At 40.7% G+C, this 20,162-nt stretch overlaps 1 protein-coding gene across 1 annotated transcript in view; it reads right to left on the reverse strand.

Annotated features, from left to right (window-relative positions):
- Positions 1 to 20,162, reverse strand: part of CACNA1C (calcium voltage-gated channel subunit alpha1 C) — a 257,802-nt gene that overhangs the window by 197,079 nt on the left and 40,561 nt on the right. The window contains exons 4-5 of the mRNA XM_042991494.1: positions 8,404 to 8,562; positions 1,540 to 1,736 (exon numbers count right to left, since the gene is read on the reverse strand). Of these exons, the coding sequence (XP_042847428.1) occupies positions 1,540 to 1,736; positions 8,404 to 8,527 (321 nt within the window). The 5' untranslated portion in view covers positions 8,528 to 8,562. The remainder of the gene's footprint in view (positions 1 to 1,539; positions 1,737 to 8,403; positions 8,563 to 20,162) is intronic.

Below are 20,162 nucleotides of genomic sequence, written 5' to 3' on the forward strand. Positions count from 1 at the left end.
AGGGTGAGATGATTTGGCCTTTGTCTTTTTTTCAAAGTATCACAACATAGCAACAATACCATTGGAGCACAGGCTCCAGTTGTACAACCATTATTTAGTTTAGATTTACTATTTCTCTAGACTGAACTTTTCAGTCTTAACTGGATGTTATTTATGTCTGAATTCTATACCTAGAAGCATCCCTGGCATGCAAGGAATGCTCAATAAATGTTTGCTGGGTACAAGGCTCTTGGGCAAGTTTCTAGTAGTCATTTGCAGAAGTACGCATTTCATAGCAACACAAGGTTTCAGCATGTTGACTAGAACATAGAAACTGGGAAGAAGAGTTTTGAATCGAGAGGACATGGTGCTTATGAAAAAATTAGAAGATACAATACCCTGTACCACATCTCTGTGTTGTTACAAAACTCTTATGATTTTAGGAAGAAGTCAACACCTCTCTTGGCATCAGTTCCTTTCTATCTGGCAGCTCTGTTCAATGGGAAGGCATTCACTTTCCTCTCCCTCTTCCCTGCTTTAGTGTGTAGACACTATTCCCTAAGCAGGATCTTAGGCTGTTTTCAGCATGGCCAAATAAATTTGACTATTTGCAAAACTCTGTGTGAGATGGTATTTTCAAGACTGGCAACAAGCATTTTTCACCCAAATGCTGGAGAACAACACTGGATTCTGGCAAGTCATTCCTCATGCTCAAGTAGGAGATACTATAAAGAATTATATTTTCTGGAGCTTTTACAAATAATGGACTTGACTTTGCCAGAATGGAGACAGCTCAAATATGGTGTGTATATTTGCCTGTCCCATAGGCAAAAATCTGGCACTTTAACAGCTTTAATGTTGGCAAAGTAGTGTTGGCTGCTGGATAATAAAAAGGGCATCTTGAAAGTAGAAGAAGATTTACTGTCAACTGGTTGACACTTAGGAAGTGGTATTTATAAATATGCATCACATAACCAGCAGAGTATTTTGTTAGCAGTGAAAATAATGGCAATGTATTTGTCTGATGGACGATTCTAATATGATAAGGTATGATTAACATGAGAAATAGAAATATAATAGCATGCCATAATGCTATACAATTCAATAAAAATTGTTTCTTGTTAGAAGACCAAGTATGACTTTTTAGCCCTAAAAATTAATAATTGTGCTCTTTAGCTCTCTTTTGGGGACAGATGCAAGACAAGGATAAGAACAGAAGGAACTCCACAATGAGAAGGGGACTTGAATAGAATCCTCATGTTAGGTTTGGCCACCTCATTCACAGAGCATCAGATGCACACCAGTGTTTCTCACTACAGTAGGACAAACTGAGAGATGACATTTCTCTTAGGCTGGTGGGCAAACAGAGAGACTCATTAGGGTGCAAATTTCATGCTTTGTTTCTCAGGAAAGATCTGGAAGAAATCAAAGACATTCATCAACTATTCCACCAAGGTGTGTACATGACCACAAAGTCATGGGGGAATGGAAAAAGGAGATGTCAAAGAAAGGCTTGCAGCCTTCTGGACTCCTTGCCTCCACCCATCTCAAGCTACGTACCCAGTATAGCACATCTGTCCAGCCCTCCATGGTGATGCACTGGAACACTGTCAACATGGCGAAGGCAAAATTGTCAAAGTTGGTGATGCCGTGCTTGGGCCCGTCCCAGCCAGGCTTGCACACAGTGCCATTCTGGCACTGCCGCCCATGGCCAGTCTCCAGAGCACAAGGGGAAGGATCATCTTCTGCTGGAACATCTTGAATGACCAGGGGAAAAGAGAAGGAAGCAGAAGGGATGGAGAGAGATGGGCAGAGAAAGAAGGAGAGAGAAGTCAGAGAGAAAAGTGATAGGATAAGGTTGATGGGATAGGCAAAACAACCACAACAATAATGCAGAACAAGTTTTCGTTAGTTCCCCCATAGACAAATTAAACAACATATAGAACTAGGTATTCATTTAGGGTGTCATTGATTTAGCAGGTCAGTACTTTCAACTAATTGTTAGACTGAATTTTAACTTCAATAATTGATTTCAAAGACAGTAAGGCTATTATCACACTTTCTGTTGAAACATGTTGACATCATAGTCAAATGGCCAATTAAAAAATAATGATGATGCAATTACTCCAGGTGGAAAATATCCTGGAAAATGATCTTTTTCTTTTTCTTTCTCTTTCTTTTTTTTCTTTCTTTTCTTTTCTTTCCTTTTTTTTTTTTTTTTTTTTTTTTGGTGATAAATTCTCTATGGACACTTCCATTGGAATATCAGAGTTTAGGGTGAGGGCTATATTGACTGGAAGACTCTTTCACATAATTAGCCAACAAATCCCATTCAGTAACATTTTCTCCACTACATGTTACATGATGCATTACCAGGCATGCAAATCATTTTACAGTGGAAGCCTTTATAAAGGATAAAAAATAAATTCTGACCATAGGGGGAAAGTATCAACCATAGCAATCTTTACTATAACCCTTGATTCCAAATACTACTGAATTTTACAGACTTGCAGCACTGCTCTTTTGTCTCCAGAATTTATACATTTCAGAAGAGATGAATCATTTTCTGACCTCTAATCAGGACAAAGTGGCAGTGGGTAATAGGGAGAATACTCAGTATGGACAGAGTTTTTTCAGAAAACCATATAACATATCTACTGTGGCTATAGACAGGGCTTGGACCAATTCCACATGCCAGGGAGAGCTACTAGGAAATTAATAGTTAAGATGTGTCTTACATTTTTGGTGTGGAGGTCATTGGTGAATTGAAATAAGACTTGACTGATCTAAGAATTCCCATTATGGCAAAATACTGAGAGTTGGTCCCAGCTGTGGAAGGTAATAGTTTGGAATTCACAGAAGTTTGTAAAATTAAAGACATTGTCTCATGCTTATAGAAGGTAACAATAATAAACAGAATAGACTCCAGTCCTAACAAACAAATGATTGCTGTTAATGACAGTGAATAAATATATGCCCCGGGATAGAGAATTTACTTGTAGTTCTTCATTTAGAGATAACAGGTCACCCTGGGTCTTATCTTGTTTCATATGCATCAAAACAATTACAAGTCTAGTACCTCTGTATTGAAGAATATTGGTTGGTCTTTCTCAATTTGTGGCTTCAAATTTGAAACTGTTCACCCTCAAGAGGAGGACAGGAAGAGGAATATTAATCCTAACTAAGAGACAGTTCTTATGAAAATGAGTTGAGCAGTATGGTTGAAAATATATGCCGGAGTGTGTCTTGGCTTTTTTTCTTTTTTCTCCCTTAACAGCTTTATTGAAATATAATTTACATGTCTTACAATTCATCAATGTAAATGTACAGCTCAATTATTTTTAGTAAATTTATATAGTTATACAGCCATCACCACAATCCATTTTAAAACATGTCCATCAAACTCCCAAATTCCTGTGTGCCTGTTTGCAGTCAATCCCTGCTCCTATCCTCAGCCCCTAGCAAACTGATCTACTTTCTGTCTCTATAGCTTTGCCTCCCTAGAAATTTCATATAAACAGAATCATATAATATGTGGCTTTTTGTGTCTATCTTCTTTCTTAGCATGTTTTTGTGTTCTGTGTTGTTGCATATATCAGTATAGTATATTCTTTTTTATTGCCAAGGAGTGCATTTCATTATACGCCTATCCATTCACCAGCTGATGGACATTTGGATTGTTTCCAGGTGTGGGCTATTGTGAATAGTGCTGCTTCCTGGCTTATTCTTGGCCTGGTGCTTCAGGTTGCATGTGATTCTTTCTGTGATGACCAAGTTGTAAAGGTCTTCATCACTGGTCACTGAACTGTTTGAGGGAATGACAGTGTCTACACCATTTTCTGACTCTAGGGCCTGGCTCCCAGGAGGGCTCCATTTATGTAACTGAACTCTAGTCACAGAACTCTTCTGTGACTTTTGAATTTTTGAAGTCTTTGGAGATTTGGATGTGAGTTTAAATAATGAGAGGCTATAAAAAGAGGGACACTAAAAAGTGAATCCAAAACCTAAAGAATACATGAAAAAGTGGGCAAGAAACACCTAAAAAATTGAGAGGCTGGAAAACCAAGAAAAAAACAGATCATACGTGTTGTTGGGCTCTCACCCATTCTGGTGATGGCTTTCTACCGTGATGTGTTCAGTCACTATGATAAGTGTTGGAATGATATAGAAGATGGGAGGAAAAGAGAAGGTGGAAGAACAGAGGGATAACTTGCATTTCTTCTTCTCTTGTTTTATTTTCTAGTGAATAAAGATGCCATTAATCTTTGTATTATGACTGCTCATATTACAGCCTTCCCTGTGTTCTCTCTTCCTGAAACAGACAAAAATAAGGAAAAAGTGAAGGTTGCCAAAGTGAGTTCTGAGTGCCTCAAGGAAGAAAAACATATTTTGGGGTATTAAAAAATATATATGTTGAAAGGAAAATGGCATCAGGAGAAGTGATCTCATTAATAAAAAAGAAAGGGTTGAGATTCAGAGAGATTATTTAAGGCTCAAGCGCCATTCTGCTATTTTAAATCTATCTTGAACAACAATAAAAAAGATTTGAGAACAATTAAGAAGCAATGATGATCTGGTAAAAATAGGTCTCTATAAAAAGCACTAAAGGGAACACTTGAAAAATGTGAACACACACAAATCAGCAGGTCCTTGCGACATGCACTTGAGGGTGGGGGAAAAATGGCTTGAATGTGAAAACGTGTTGGTGTTCTTCTACAGAGTCATGAAGTCCCAGGGAAGAAAGGAGGAACGTGATGTAGGAAACAGAAACAAAGATGTGGGCCCTATGTTTTAAAACAGAAGTGAAGAGAAGTAGAGTCATTCTGGAAAGTCCAAATTAAGTTTGTGGTAAAAGAATGGAGGCAAAGATTAGGAGCGATTTTAGAAATGCAGTTAATACCAACAAGAATATGAAATCCTGGGAGAGTGCCAGTAAGGGGTTCCAAGGAGAAATCACCAAAGACAAAATCAATTACTTTTTTAGGACCAACTTTAAGAAGTGAATACAATGGAAGTGATTTCATTTCTAGGTTTGAGCCAACCAATTCTCTGCCAGTCTCAGGGGTAATTAGTGTGCTTGGGAGAGCTATTCAGAGTAGCCTGGCTCAGAGTACCATCAAACAGATGGGACAACCAGAAACAAAAGGTGCCGGCATATGGTGATGTATCTGTTGAGGAACTAGGAAGGCGCCTTGCAGATGCCTCCGGGATTGGAGAAAAATTGCCTCTTCAGAGACCACCTCTACAGGGAACTAGAAGGGCAGCCTAGAGGCTGGATAATGGCTCACCTGGCCAGCTCAAGACCTTTCTTCATAGAAAACATGGCTTAAAATCCAATGTGTCCTAAAATCTACAAGCACATAAAATTCGTAATCTGAGAATAATCTTAGAGTGCAAAAAAGAATTTGATTTAAATTCCATTAAAAATTATGACAAGGGCTCACAAGCACTTTTGAATAATCTAAATTTGCAGAATAATATGGTAATTCAATCTAAAGTCTGAAATTAAAAAAAAAATCACCCATTCTAAAGGTGGTACAAAACTCTACAAAACACATGAAGACTGGCTTCAAAGACTACAAATTTTTGATATTCTCTTTGGCTGCATGAAATATGTCCAGATTCCATACACTTTTTCCTTCTTATTTGTTTTAGTCACTATGTAGGTGGAAGAGGCCCTGATGACTGTGGCATTGTGTTCTTTTGGAAGCAATGGAGTGGGTCCCTAGATTGTCATCAGATGGCAGATTTAGGAAGGAGGAGCTACATGAGCTCTGGATTGCAGTGTGTTGATTAAAAAGTCTTCTGCAGCCACGTGTCCTCAGCCCCTCTTCCCAGCAGGGACCCTGGCTCTACACAGAGTGAGGTCACCTTCCTGATGGAGCTGGCATGGCTCCTCTCTTTGGGACACTTCTCTTGGTATCTGTCCTATGACATCCTGGCTCTCCAGGCTGATGTTCATTTTCACTGATGGGAGCTAACTTCCCTTCTGACTTGTGGAGTAAAGGGAAAACCCACCACTAAATGATCTGATGCATCTTCTGATAGGAAGCAGGTGAGCAGGTGACATCTCAAGTATTTTTCCTGGTCTTTTTTTTTTTTTTTTTTTTTTTGCAAATCAAGGATAGACAACAGTATGGTTCTAAATTGGCCACCCCAATTGGTGAGGCCAATTCTAGTCTTTATCCTAAAAGTGGGAAGGCCACTATAAGTTTTAGCAGGCCAGTGGTGGCTATTTCACCAGACTGTGCAGCTGTGGCACAGAGGAGAGCATCCCACCCTGTATCTCTTTTGTTTATCATGCCTGTTGAGGCCAATGAAGGTCTGACAGTGATGCCTAGTGATTTCCAATGTTCCAGGTTGCTTATTAGCATAGGCCTTTAGAGGATCTTGCCACCAGTGAAAAACATACTTTTGCTGTTTTCCCAGAAGAATGAGAGAAACCATGGGCAGTTCTGGGAGCAATGTTCCTTAGGTAAGTTGTATACAGACCTTTGGTTGCAGGGTAGGGTTGCTATCTTTAGCTCTGTGGCAGAGTTTCATCATTTCACTGTCCTCCACTTGGTATGCTGTTGGTGAGAGCTACACCATAACATATAACCCACTCTTGGGGTCTTTGACACTCAATATCCCTGTGACTGCCTGAGGACTTTGGGTCTAAAGAGTCATCAATCATTTCAATACAACTGCATAAACTTTAGACATAATACAGTAGCTCTTAAGCAGGACTTAGAATGAGATCTAATAAAGCTACACAATTAACATAAATGTATTGGCTCAGGGCTGGCTACAGACTGAAGTGAACAAAAAGAAGGATTTGAATTCAAGGGGAAAATACTACTCATTGCATTATTTGGTATTCCTTTAAGCAAAGATGAGTTTTAGCTAAAGACAAGATCTGTTCTAATATTAAAGAGCTTCTGTTTTTTTAATATGATAGCTTATTTTATACAATTATGACCCAAATAATTAGGAAGTTCTCTCTAGAGTAAAAAAAAAAATGGTCTCTTAAACAACTCTTCATCAAAACAGTAAAAACCATTGTGTAAGCCTGTGATTATAGATTTATAGTTTTCTTGTTTGTTTGTTTTAGGACTATGGTTATGCAGCAGTGACCTAAAAACAACAAATACCCAGTCAATCCACCCAGTCAAACGAGATCATCCAGATCTGGTACTCTATTTTGGTTTCTGAATATGAATAACCATTTCATTCTTTGTCATACAGATCTGTCTCTCTTCACCATCCCAAGGCAAGAGGGGTCACATTTAATTTAATGCCTGGGCTGTATAGAAATGAGAAGCAGTACTGATGGAAAGAAATGAGGTATCTTTTAAAGCTTCAGACAGATGTTCCCCTTTCTCCATCAAGATGCCAAAAACTAGAATGAAAGATCTTGTTATTGGAATAAAAAATCACATAAATTTAACACTGCTAACCCCTTTGGGAGAAAGTACTTTTTCAAAAAGTTTTTATGTTAAACTGCTTTATATGTCTGTTTCTTTTGTCAATCTCTGTTTAAATGTTTTTTTTAAAGGTGCAGCTGAGATTTTAGTAACCTAAGACAGCAGTTTGTAGCATATCCCACAAACCAAAACTAGTTGTATTCAGAGAAGTGCTAAATGGGCCAGCATTTCTTGTTAACTATATTGTTTTATGGAAGGAACATAGGGAAGTCTTAAAAAGGTGGGAGGTTCTGCCTATGAATGTAGAAGCACAAAACACTGACACAGAGGAGGCAAGATGAGCCCTAGATAGTGGAAAGAACCCAGGGTTGTGATGGAGGCATCTACTGGCTGCAGGCAAAGCCAGGGCTTTGAATGACAAGTGACACTGGAGGACCAATGGAATAGAGATACACACCATCACTAGGTCAGTTCTGATTCTTTTTTTTAAAGTTTATTTATTTTTGAGACAGAGAGAGAGACAGAGTGCAAGCGGGGAAGGGGCAGAGAGAGAGGGAGACACAGAATCTGAAGTAGGCTCCAGGCTCTGAGCTGTCAGCACAGAGCCCGACACAGGGCTCAAATCCATGAACCGTGAGATCACGGCCTGAGTCCAAGTCGGATGCTCAACTGACTGAGCCACCCAGGTGCCCTGGGTCAGTTCTGATTCTTAAATTAAAATACTCAAGGTTGGCTTGGTTATGTTTTTTGAATCACACAGCTCATTTAAACTGTTTAGCAGTGCTGGATGGGAGCTGTCTTAACAGAGATCTATTTTAGTAAAAAGAAAAATTACCAAGAGAAAAACAATACCAATCTCTGCCTCTCACTTAACCATGGAATGAAAAGATGAGTCCTTGAATGGAGGAGGCCTTGCCTAGCACCACTGGTTATATGGTGGCAGTTCACCCAACTACCAGGAAAGTAGCAATGACACAGTGAAGCCTCTTGAGAGCTGGCCTCTCAGCATCTTCCTTACCTGCTATGCCCTCCTGGTTGTAGCAGGTCTTATGCATCTTTCCCATGAAGAGCTCCAGGCCAATGATAGCGTAGATGATGATGACAAATAGCACTAACAGGGCAATATGCAGCAGGGGGACCATGGCCTTGATAATGGAATTCAGAACGACTTGGAGACCTACAATGACAAAATTAGATAGTAACAGTGAGAACATCAGCTTCCACTTACTAAACCAAGTGCTATCTCTGATGCCATACTGACATAATCTCATGTAATCTTTTTAGCAATTCTACTAGTGAGGTATCACAAGTCTGATTTTTTAGATGAGGAAACTGAGGTGTAAGGTCACACAGTGAGTGACAGAACAGGGATTGATATCTAGGTTGGCCTGACTCCAAATCTTTCTTGGAGGCACATTCAAATGAAAGGACTGGCAGATGTTGTACTTCTAAGGGGAAGAACATGTTGTTTCATCCAGAACTATCCAATTTTCTAATATCCTGTCTTAGAGATAACCTAGCATCTTTTTGTCCTAGACCACCATCTCACTACAGTGAGAATTAACTTTGACTAGACACAGCTCTGCAAGGACTTGCTTACCCCTCAAGGTGGGATTACTAGATCTTGTGGCTGACCCATCTGCCAGAAAACGCACATCAGCCTGGTTGTCAGGCATCTGGGAGCGGGGACTTTCTTTGTTGAAACTGATTCATACCCCCAGGTTACACATAGGTGGTGATACCTAAGACCTTATCTGGATTATGTGAGTGAACCTCTCTTCCTACAGGCCACTTTCCCTCAGGGCCCATATGTGGAGAACACTAGAGCCCTCCATTGAAAAGCCCCAATAAAGGGAGTTCAAGTTAAATATGTAATTTCCATTTGGGAAGATAAGAAAGTTCTAGAGATGGATGGTGGTGGTCTTTGCACAATGTGAATATACTTAGTGTCACTGAACCATATAGTTAAAATGATTATAATGGCAAAGTTTGATATGTATATATTACCACAATAAAAACTAAAAGTACTCAGATCCTGCCAGGACAAAAAAAAGTAAACGAAAAATCCTACGTAGTGTATCAGTCTTGTCAGTGCATCCCAAAAGTACTGAAGGCTTGTACTATCATCTTATGGCAACAAGGACCCCCAAACTTATGAACTCAACCATAAATGACACCAAGAATACTCCTTGTTCAAAAGAGATGTTACAAGTTTTCATTTGCAAATGGTGGAGAGACAGTTGCAGCCAGTCACCCCTAGATTACTATCAACAGTGAGTACACCAAATCTTCATGTCCTACGGCAGAAGTGGGGGAAAGGGCAGGTTCTCCTTCCTTACATCTAGGCCAGTTGTGCAGAAAATCTTGTGGCCACCTCTGACACACATATGATAGGATGCCCACCTGTGCATCACACCACACAGGGCACTTTTAGTGTCCGCATCTGACTTACCCCCCCAACCGCAGACATCCTCTCTTGTGCTGGAAGCTTCATCTTTGTATTCAGCCACTGCCCTCCCTCTGCACTGGGTAAACAAAGTCTGGGTCCCCCTCTCCCCAGACCCCAAGGCAGCCACTGATGTTTTGTGATTTGGTGCAGTGATATTCACAAGGCTAATTAGAGGAATTCTCCCCAGTTATTAAGCCAAGATGGGGAGAGGAAAAAAAAATAAAAGAGAAAAGCTGGAATAATTTTACCTGTGAATTAATGAGAGTGCTTTGCAGCCTCCCATTAGAACAAGATGTTTTCAGATCCAAATGATTTCATTAATTAGCAAGTTGTACACACATTAGTGTTAAAGTATGTGAAGCCATGGAGGAAGTTGAAAACTGAATTGCAAAGCAAGTTTCAGAGGTGTCTGCTGGGGCGGGGAGCTCTCAAAGTGCTACTCACTGAAGAGGATGGAGATCTCTAGATCCAACCTATCCAGGCCATCAGTGGGCTTTGCTGCCTGGCCTTTAGTGCCACAGCCTTGGGTGGCAAGAAAGTGGTGAGAGACACAGAATGGGAATTGGTCCTCTGTGCTTCAGCCAAGGTGCTGCTCTTAGGTTAAGACCAGAGTCCTTCTTGTGTCCTTTAAGGCATTGTAGGGTCTGGCCCTATCTACTTCTCCACCCGCCCCATCCCCTGTCCTCACTCTCCACACTCCTGGCCAAACAGCTTTTCTTTTAGCCTCCAATATACTATACGGTAGACCTCAATGAGGGTTTTGTTCCAGACCACTGCAATGAAATGGATATTGCAATAAAGTGAGTCAAATGAAGTTTTGGTTTCCCAGTTCAAGTAAAAGTTATGTTTACTCTACACTGTAGTCTATTTAGTATACAATAGTATTATGCCTAAAAAACCAATGTGCATACCTTAATTAAAAAAATAATTTATTGCTAAAAAATGCTCACCATCATCTCAGCTTTCAGTGAGTCATAATCACTGAAATCAGATCACACATCATTATAACAAATATAATAACAATAAAAAAGCTTGAAATATTGTGAGAATTACCCAAATGTGACCAGAGACACAAAGTGAGCAAGTGCTGCTAGGAAAAGGGCTTGACAGACTTGCTTGACACAGGGTTGCCACAAGCCCTCAATTTGTCAAAAATGCAACATCTTCTAAGCACAATATAGTAAACTGCAATAAAATGAGGTATGCCTGCACTTCGTCTACCACAGGGATGTGAAGCATGCTCCTCTCTCGGCCTGGAATTCTTCTCCACAGTCCCCACCTACTTATCCTTCTGCTTTGGGCCCAAGCATCTCTCTTCTTGGGGATCCTTCTCCAAGCTCCCAGACAGAAGTTTCCTCTCTTATATATCTCCTTGGAACCATTTCCCTTCCTTTGGAGCATTAGTTTCAGTTTGGAATTCTATGTTCATTAAGTGTTTTTTTTTTTAATAAAGATTAAAAAAAGAGAGAGAGACAGAGTGCAAGTGAAGGAGGAAAAGAGAGAGAGGGAGACACAGAATCCAAAGCAGGCTCCAGGCTCTGAACTGTCAGCACAGAGCCTGACACGGGGCTCAAACTCACAAACTGCAAGGTATGACCTGAGCCGAAGTTGGACACTTAACCAATTGAGTCACCCAGGTGCCCCTCATCAAATGATTTTTTAAAGCATTTTTATTTGTCTTTCACACTGGGCTGAATTTTTGAAGACAGGGGCTGCCTGCTCTTTTTGCTGTTTTAGCACTGATGCACACAGCAGGCACTCAGTAAGTATTTTTAATTTTTTTTAATGTTTATTATATTTTGAGAGAGAGAGAGTGCATGCTGGGGAGGGGCACAGACAGAGAGGGAGACAGAATCCGAAGCAGGCTCCAGGATCTGAGCTGTCAGCACAGAGCCTGACATGGGGCTCGAACTCACAGAATACAAGATCATGACCTGAGCCAAAGTTGGACACTTCACCATGCCAGGCACACCTGGAACTCAGTAAGTATTTACTGAAGGAGGGACAAACTTTAAATCTAAAGTTTGCTTTGATGGACTTTGATGCAATGGAGTGTGCTGTACAGGTAGGGATGTGAATGGACAGCTGAGTTCCAGGGGCCTGCAAACTCAGGCAGAGACTTCTGAGTAGGGTACAAAGAGGCCAAAACGAAATCACAGTAGCCTGTGGACTTCCTTTCAGCCATCAGGGACACCTGTTCCCCTGTCCCTATCTCAGTTGGAGGCCATACCTCCCACCTGAGGATCCAGGCCATGAAACCGATTGCCAAGGCTCTTCCCTCTAACTGGTTATCAAGTCACGCAAGTTTGATTTTGAAGTATTTTTAGACAAGCATAAATTATTTTTACTATATAAATGATATATGAAAAATCATGTATTATAGAGAAGATCACAGAAAAACACAGAAAATCATTGAGAAAAACAGAAAATACTTATCACAGAGAAATTAGAAAACATGGGAAGCAAAAAGAAGCAAGAAATCAGGTGGAAATAAGGTGGAATCCTTATTCCACCACCCAGAGATAGACACTGTTAGCCTTTGGTATATATTTTGGACATTTTGACTCATGAGTTGTTTTCCTCTTTTCCATCTTCTTGGTGTTCTTCATTCAGTTAATGGTCTCCTTACGTTCAGTTTTGCCCAATCTTCACGCTGTAGTTAGAATGCTCATGTTCAGGCACGTGTTGCTTCCCTGATGAACATGTTGCTAGAACGTGTTGCTTCCCTGATGAAAAGTCCTCTGATGATTCCCTATCACATAACACTCACCTGCCAATTTTCATAGTTTGATCACAACTGATTCCAGTTTATACCTTACTCCTTATTCTGGGCATATACTGCACTGTCTGAAGTTCTCCGGCTTCATGCCTCCCTATTTGGCACATGCTGTTACACCTGCCTAGAATGCCATTCCCTGAAGCCTCGTCTTCTCATCTTTGTATCTTAGCACATAGTAGAGACTCAATGCACACAGAGCTAAATTCCATCTGTAAGCACAGGCTGCCTTAAAAAACAGAAACCACAATGATGAAGGAATGGAAAACCATGCCTTTAAATAATCATTAGAGGAAACTAAAGATGTATTGTCAGAAAAAGATAAGACTCATAGAATGGGAAAAGCACAGGCAGGGAGGGTGATATCAATGATTTAAATATGATTTAAATTGCTATTTTGAGAAAGAGGAGTTAGATGAATTGATGTAACCACAGGGATGGAACCACAACTAACTAGGAAGTTTCCAGAAAAGATTTAGATTCAACACAAATGAAAACTATTAAAAAAGTAGACCTATCTGAAGATGGAATGGGATATTTTGTTTGTTTTGTTTTTTGAGGGACAGAGCAGGGAAGAGGGGCAGAGGGAGAGAGAGAGAGAATCTTAAGCAGACTCTTAAGAGACAAATGTGGGGCTCGATCCCATGACCCTGTCATCATGACCCGAGCCAAAATCAAGAGTTGAATGCTTAACTGACTGAGCTACCCAGACTCCCCTAGAGTGGGATGTTTTAAGAGGTAGTGGGATCTTCATTCTCAGATATGTGCAAGCATTGACTGAACAAGTTCTTGGAGGAGGTGCCTTGTGGGTATTCTTGGGTGAAGAATTGCCCTGGCACACCAAAGCCCCCTATATCCTGCTTAACCTGTTCTGAAGACATTTTTGTGGGTCAGGTGCAGCTCTCAACACTCTACTTGGATTATTCCATTTCTTCCTGGCAACAACCCACGAAGCAGGTACTGTTATTAACTGTATTTTACAGATGAGAAAAGTGAGTCCAAGGGAGGCAAAATGGCCTGCCCATAGTTACATGTGTGGTGAATGGTAGTATGGGGTACAGGGCCAGGTAGGTAGCCTGGCTCCTGAGCCTGTGGGCTTTGCCACTGTGCTAAATGCCTCCCCATAGCACTTAGACTGTGGTTCTTAGCCTCCAAAATCTATGTCTATAAAGCAATAAACACATGCTTACAACATGTTTCTTAGATGTTTCTAAGGCCAGTCCAGGAAAAACTTCTAGTTTCTGCCTACTTTCCTCACAGCCAGCCTGGGACAGCCTGGAACAGACTGGTATATGAAAGCATGGGGCCAGAATTCCTTCTTTCTAGTCCATCTACAGAATTTGGCTCTCAAGGTGTGGGTGCTTACTATCTTCTTTTTGGAATTGGCTCACAGCTGTCCCAGAAACAGCTCCTTCAGTTCAAGTTCTAATTTGACATTTCTCCACCCAAGTGTTCTACTCAGATAAGCCATGCTTATGGCTGGTAAAAAATTGCTAGGCCTTTCTTCAGGGCTGGCTACTCATGCTGGTAGAAGCAAATGCACCCTAGGTAAGCCTGGTGATCACAGCAACTATTGGAAAATGTCCTCTGAGCACAAGATCAGTAAAGGCCTAAAATATGATGAGTCTATTTTCCTAACTTCAAATCAGGATATGAGATCTGGCAAATACACATGTGCCTATGGGAACAATAGGAGAAGATGTTTGATATGCAAACTATACCAGAAAATGTGGAACACACGGTTCTACACAGGGATTAAACATATAATATAGAAATCCAGTGTCTGATAATTTGCAGTTCATGTTAGATGACCTCCTCTTGGTAGAAGGAAAGTATCCCAAGATGCCTGGTTGCCAGATCTCCCAGGGAGATGGGGCTTTGGCAAGTGGCACCATTCAATGCTGAGTTTAGGAAAAGGACAGAGATGGATCTTAGTTGGCATGTATGGCTTTTCCTTTCCCCCCTCTTATGTTGCTGTTAATCCCTGGACAAATGGCTGTGTACCTACCTGAAAATTCCAGGGTTGGAAAGACTTAGAGGATCTGGGGCATATAAATTGTCCTGTTTTTCCTTAAAAGATTAAGAGGAGCCATCAATTATGGAAAGCAAAATCTGGCATCTTTCTTGAAGATAGTGTTGAGATTAGCTTGAAATTGCCCAGGCCGACTGAAGTTGGTGCTTCCATACCCCTTACAGATGGTCCACCAGGATGGATACAGAGCTGAGGATATATTACACTCTTGTTTTATAAAAAAACGTCTCACTAAGCCCTGCTTTGATGATGAATTGTTCTTCTCAGGGCCCCAGGGGTCACACCAGGAAGGAATTTTAGAATGACTTTGTGAGCAAGAGCCTGAAGAAGGAAAATGAAAACTTACTGGGGCTGAAAGGTAATGTGCATAAGGGTTGTCTGATCAAGTGCTAGACCTCCAGGCTCTGTTCTTTTCATGTAAACTCTATTCCCATACTCCTTTTGAACTCAACTTTTAAGTCGTTCTGGTATACAATGGGAGGAAAGGGAGAAATAATTGAAGACCCCCAAATTGGAGATCTTTGCTAATGTTAGTTTGATTTCATTGGTCAGGTTCCACATTGACTTACAGCTTTTTTTTGTTGGTGGTTAGGAATGTACACTTCATGTCCCAACTTTTCAGACTCCAAAGTTCTAGCCAAGCACTCAGAAAACAATAAAAATTATCAAGAAATCCTGATCATAAAATTGATAAGAAAACAATGCTGAGAATCACTGAACTAGGAGAAGGGAGGTTTGGGTTTAGTGTGGTGGTGATAAGTCCAAGTTTCTCATAAACAAACCAAAGCTTGTCAGAATAGGAAGAGGACTTTGGGGTCATGTAATTCAATACTTTAGTTTTCACTCATTCAAAGGATATTTATTAAGTCATGTTCTATGGGCCACCTGCTGTGCTAGGGCTGGGGATAGAGTGGCAGATAAGAGGTCTGCAGGCCTTGCCCTCACAGAGTTTGTAATGGAAGCCAAACATTAATTAAACAATCATACAATCAATAAACAATTATAAACTTTTTAAGAGCTTTAAGGGAAGAGAACAAAGTATTACAAAGATCATCCTTTGGCATAGAGGGTAGAAGAAGGCTTCACCAAGAAGAGAAGCTGGCCAGGTAGGCAGGTCCAGGCAGAGGGGTCTAAGTTCCAGGAGAGGTAGGTTGCCTGGTCGTCTGAGGAAAGACCTGTGGCTCTCCTGTCTGCCAGGCTCATGCTTTTCCTTTGGTTTTGTTCTCTGCCTCTTAAAAGATTTACTGGAAGGAGACTTGGGAAACCAGTTTACTGCTTCTGTTTGAAGCAGAAATCACTTACACTTTCAGAGAAAATAATTCAGGAAGCACATGAGAAAGGCTCTTCTGACAACTTCCTCATTTGTAAAATGGAGGAAATAATCCTCTTCCTAGCCACAGAGAAAGCAGAGGAAGGCAGGGAATTGGGCCAAGAGTACTCTATAGGCATACCTTGTTTTATTGCACTTGACTTTATTGCACTTTGCAGATACTACATCTTTTACAAATTGAAGGTTTGTGATGACCCTGCATTGAGCAAGTCTATTAGTGCCATTTTCCCAGCAGCATTTTGTTCACTTTGTGTCTCTGTGTCACACTTTGGTAATTTTCACAACATTTCAAATGTTTTCATTATTATTATATTTTATTATGGTTAACTGTGCTCAGTGATCTTTGATGTATTATGATATATCATTGTAATTGTTTTGTGGTGCCATGAACCCAGCCCTTAGAAGATGGCAAACTTAATCAATAAATGTTGTGTGTGTTATGACTGCTCCACCGACTTGACATTTCCCCATCTCTCTTTATCTCCTTGAGCCTCCCTACTCCCTGAGACACAACAATATTGAAATTAGGCCAATTAATAACCTTACAACGGTCTCTAAGTGTTTTTGTGCGAAGAGTCACATGTCTCTCACTTTAAATCATAAGATAGAAATGACCAAGCTTAGGGGCACCTGGGTGGCTCAGTCCGTTAAGCATCTGACTTCAGCTCAGGTCATGATCTCATGGCTCGTGAGTTCAAGCCCCACATCAGGCTTTGTGCTGACTGCTCAGAGCCTGGAACCTGCTTTGGATTCTGTGTCTCTGTCTATCTCTGCCCCTTCCCTGCTCATGCTCGCTCTCTCTCTCTCTCTCTCTCTCTCTCTCTCAAAAGTAAATAAACATTAAACAAATTAAAAAAAAAAAGAAATGACTTAAGCTTAGTGAGGAAGGCATGTCCAAAGCTGACACAGCCTGAAAGCCAGGCCTCTGGTACCAAATAGCCAAGTTGTAAATGCAGAGGAAAAGTTCTTGAAGGGAATTAAAAGTGCTACTCTAGTGAACACACAAATGATAAGAAAGTGAAACAGCCTTATTGCTGATATAAAGAAAGTTCACAGGCCAATAGTGGCCTGGAGAGAAGACCAAACCAGCCACAACATTCCTTTAAGCCAAAGCCTAACCCAGAGAAAGGCCCTAAGTCTCTTCAGTTCTATGCAGGCTGAGAGAAGTCAGGAAGCTGCAGAATAAAAGTTTGAAGCTAGCAGAGGTTGGTTCATGAGGCTTAAGGAAAGAAGCCATATCCATAATATAAAAAGGCAAGGTGAAGCAGCAGGTACTGATGGAGAAACTGGCAAATTATCAAAAGATCTACACTAAACAACAAGTTTTCATTGTAGACAAAACAGTCTTATATTGGAAAATGCCATTTAGACTTTCATAACTAGAAAGAGTCAATGCCTGGCTTCAAAGTTTCAAAGGACAGGTTGGCTCTCCAGTTGGGGGCTAATGCAGCTGGGATTTTAAATTAAATCCAATGCTCAATGTCAATCTAGGGCCTGCAAAAATTATGCTAAATATACTCTGTCTGTGCTGTATAAATGGAAGAACAAAGCCTGGGTGACATTACAACATGGTTTACTAAATATTTTAAGCCCACTATTGAGACCTACTACTCAGAAAAAAAGATTCTTTTCAAAATATGACTGTTCACTGACAATGCACTTGGTCACCCATGAGCTCTAATGGAGATGTCCAATGAGATTAATGTTGCTTTCATGCCTGCTAACTGAACATCCATTCTGAAGCCCATGGATCAAGGAGTAACTACAACTTTCAAGTCTTACAATTTAAGAAATATGTTTTATAAAACTATAGCTGTCATCGATAGGGATTCCTTAGATGGATCTGGGCAGAGTAAACTGAAAACCTTCTGGAAAGGATTCACCATTCTAGATGCCACTGAGAACATTTGTGATTCATGGGAAGAAGTCAAAATATCAATATGAGCAGGAGTTTGGAGGAAGTTGATTCCAACGCTCATGGATGACTTTGAGGGGTTCAAGACTTCAGTGTAGGAAGTAACTGCAGATGTGATGGAAATAGCAAGAGAACCAGAATTAGAAGTGGAGCCTGAAGACGTGACTGAATTGCTGCAATCTCGTGATAAAATAGGAATGGATGAGAAGTTGCTTCTTATGGATGAGCAAAGAAAGTGACTTCTTGAGATGAAATCTACTCTTGGTAAAGATGTCGTGAAGATTGTTGAAATGACAAGGATTTAGAATATTACATAAAATTAGTTGAAAAAGCTGCAGCAGGGTTTGAAAGGATGGACTTCAATTTTGAAAGAGGTTCTACTGTGGGGAAAATCATGTCAAAGAGTATCACATGCTGCAGAGAAATTGTTCATGAAAGGAAGAGTCAATCAAACTATTTTTTAATAAAGGTCTGTACATTTTTTTAAAGACATTATGTTACTGCATACTTAATAGACTACAGTGTAGTGTAAACATAAGTTTTATATGCACTTGGAAATGCATATAAATGCAAAAAATTAATTTTCTCATTTTATTGCAATATTTGCCTTATTGTGGTATTCTGGAACTGAACTTGCAATAACTCTGAGGGTATGCCCATAATGCCCTGCTGGCTCTTTTGGGGGCCACTTTCACCACCAAGCTTTTGGCTGACTTGATCCAACTTAAAAGAGAGTTGCGGTACCACATAACATGCAGCCAATACAGGAAGCCTAGATGGAAAGAGATGTCCCCCCAACCTCAAACCCAAAAAAGTTCTAAGGTGGTACAGACCCCATTCTTGATGCAGTCAGTGCTTTCCAATGGCATTGCTGGTGGTTTTGTTGTTGATTTAGGACCCTGCACTGTGTCAGGGTATTTGTTAGGAAGACATATGCCCATGTCCAAGTCTGAGGGAGGAGTCAGGACGGCCCTCACTGTAGGCCACACCCAGGAATTTAGAAAACAATTCCTTGATTTAAGCTGGCTATCCTCTCATTGTGGAACGGTGGGCAGAAAAACATACTGCTTAATCCAGAGGTCTGGTTAGCTAGATGATGCTTAACTGAGAGGCCGGCTCCACCAAAGTGTGATATGCCTCCTGTATTTTCCAACAAACTTTTAACCAAATTCAAACAAAATGATAGAGTCACTACACAGTGAGCCAATTCTAAGCTTTCTCACCAGCCTCACCTCAGAATTCCTATGTAAAAGGAATATATTTCCATTAAAACAGGCGCTCAAGTAGAGTATTGTCCTTACCATGTCCATTGAGCCCCATACTGCTCCTAGACCTTAATCACCTTGGACCTGGGACACAGACTTTGAGGAAGTGTAGATAAAATACCAACAGTTCCCAGGAGGAGAATCTAGAATGAGGCTTTCCTTCTTCAGCTGCTTCATTTCTCTGTTTGCCCTGGCAGAATTGTTATCAGAGGAGCTCCCCTTCCCTAATGGTATACCCAAATAGTAGGATGGTGTTCTTCTAAGGGTCAAGTTGCCTTTCTCTAGGCCACCACATGCAACTGTGCATCCCCTACTTACTAACCTACTGAGCTGATTGCCATGGGAGGTGGGGGAGGAAGGGCAGTGCAGTGCAGTGCAGTGGTTAAAGCACAGGGAGCCCTGAAGTCAAATGACCAGGTTGAATCCTGGCTCCACCACTTCTCAGCCAAGTGACCTTGGACAAGCTATTTGATCTCATCTTAAAGTAAGGATGAGGATAGTAACTATTGCATAAAGGTGCTGTGAGGATTAAACAAGTTAATTCACATCAAGTGCTGAGAACAATGTGTGGCTGGTAGTAAATGCCATTATTATTGCAAGTATGGTCAGACTATCAGTAGAACCCTAAAGCAGTGAATATGCACACAGGTTACCTGGGATCTTGTTAAAATGCAGATTCAGATTCAGGCCATCTGGAATTGAGCCTGAATTTTGTATTTTGGACCACACCTCCGTGAGACCAAAGCTGTTGCTCCACCAACCACACTTGGGAAGCAAGGCCTTAGAGCATGCTGGTTATCTTGAGAATCATAGTAATCTCATCCAGCCTTGCTGAAGGCTGGATGCTGCTCTTAAGCAGTTACTGAATTTTTAATGGAGTAGAGTAATCCTTGCCACATCACTCTTTTCAGGTAATTTGTATGATCAGTAAAGTGTGTGAAGTCAACGCTGGATGCAGAAAATACCACACACTAATTGATGTCAGGGTGTTATGGAATTCTTTGCTATAA

Source organism: Panthera tigris, chromosome B4, assembly GCF_018350195.1.
Source record: "Panthera tigris isolate Pti1 chromosome B4, P.tigris_Pti1_mat1.1, whole genome shotgun sequence".
NCBI classification, from domain to species: Eukaryota; Metazoa; Chordata; class Mammalia; order Carnivora; family Felidae; genus Panthera; species Panthera tigris.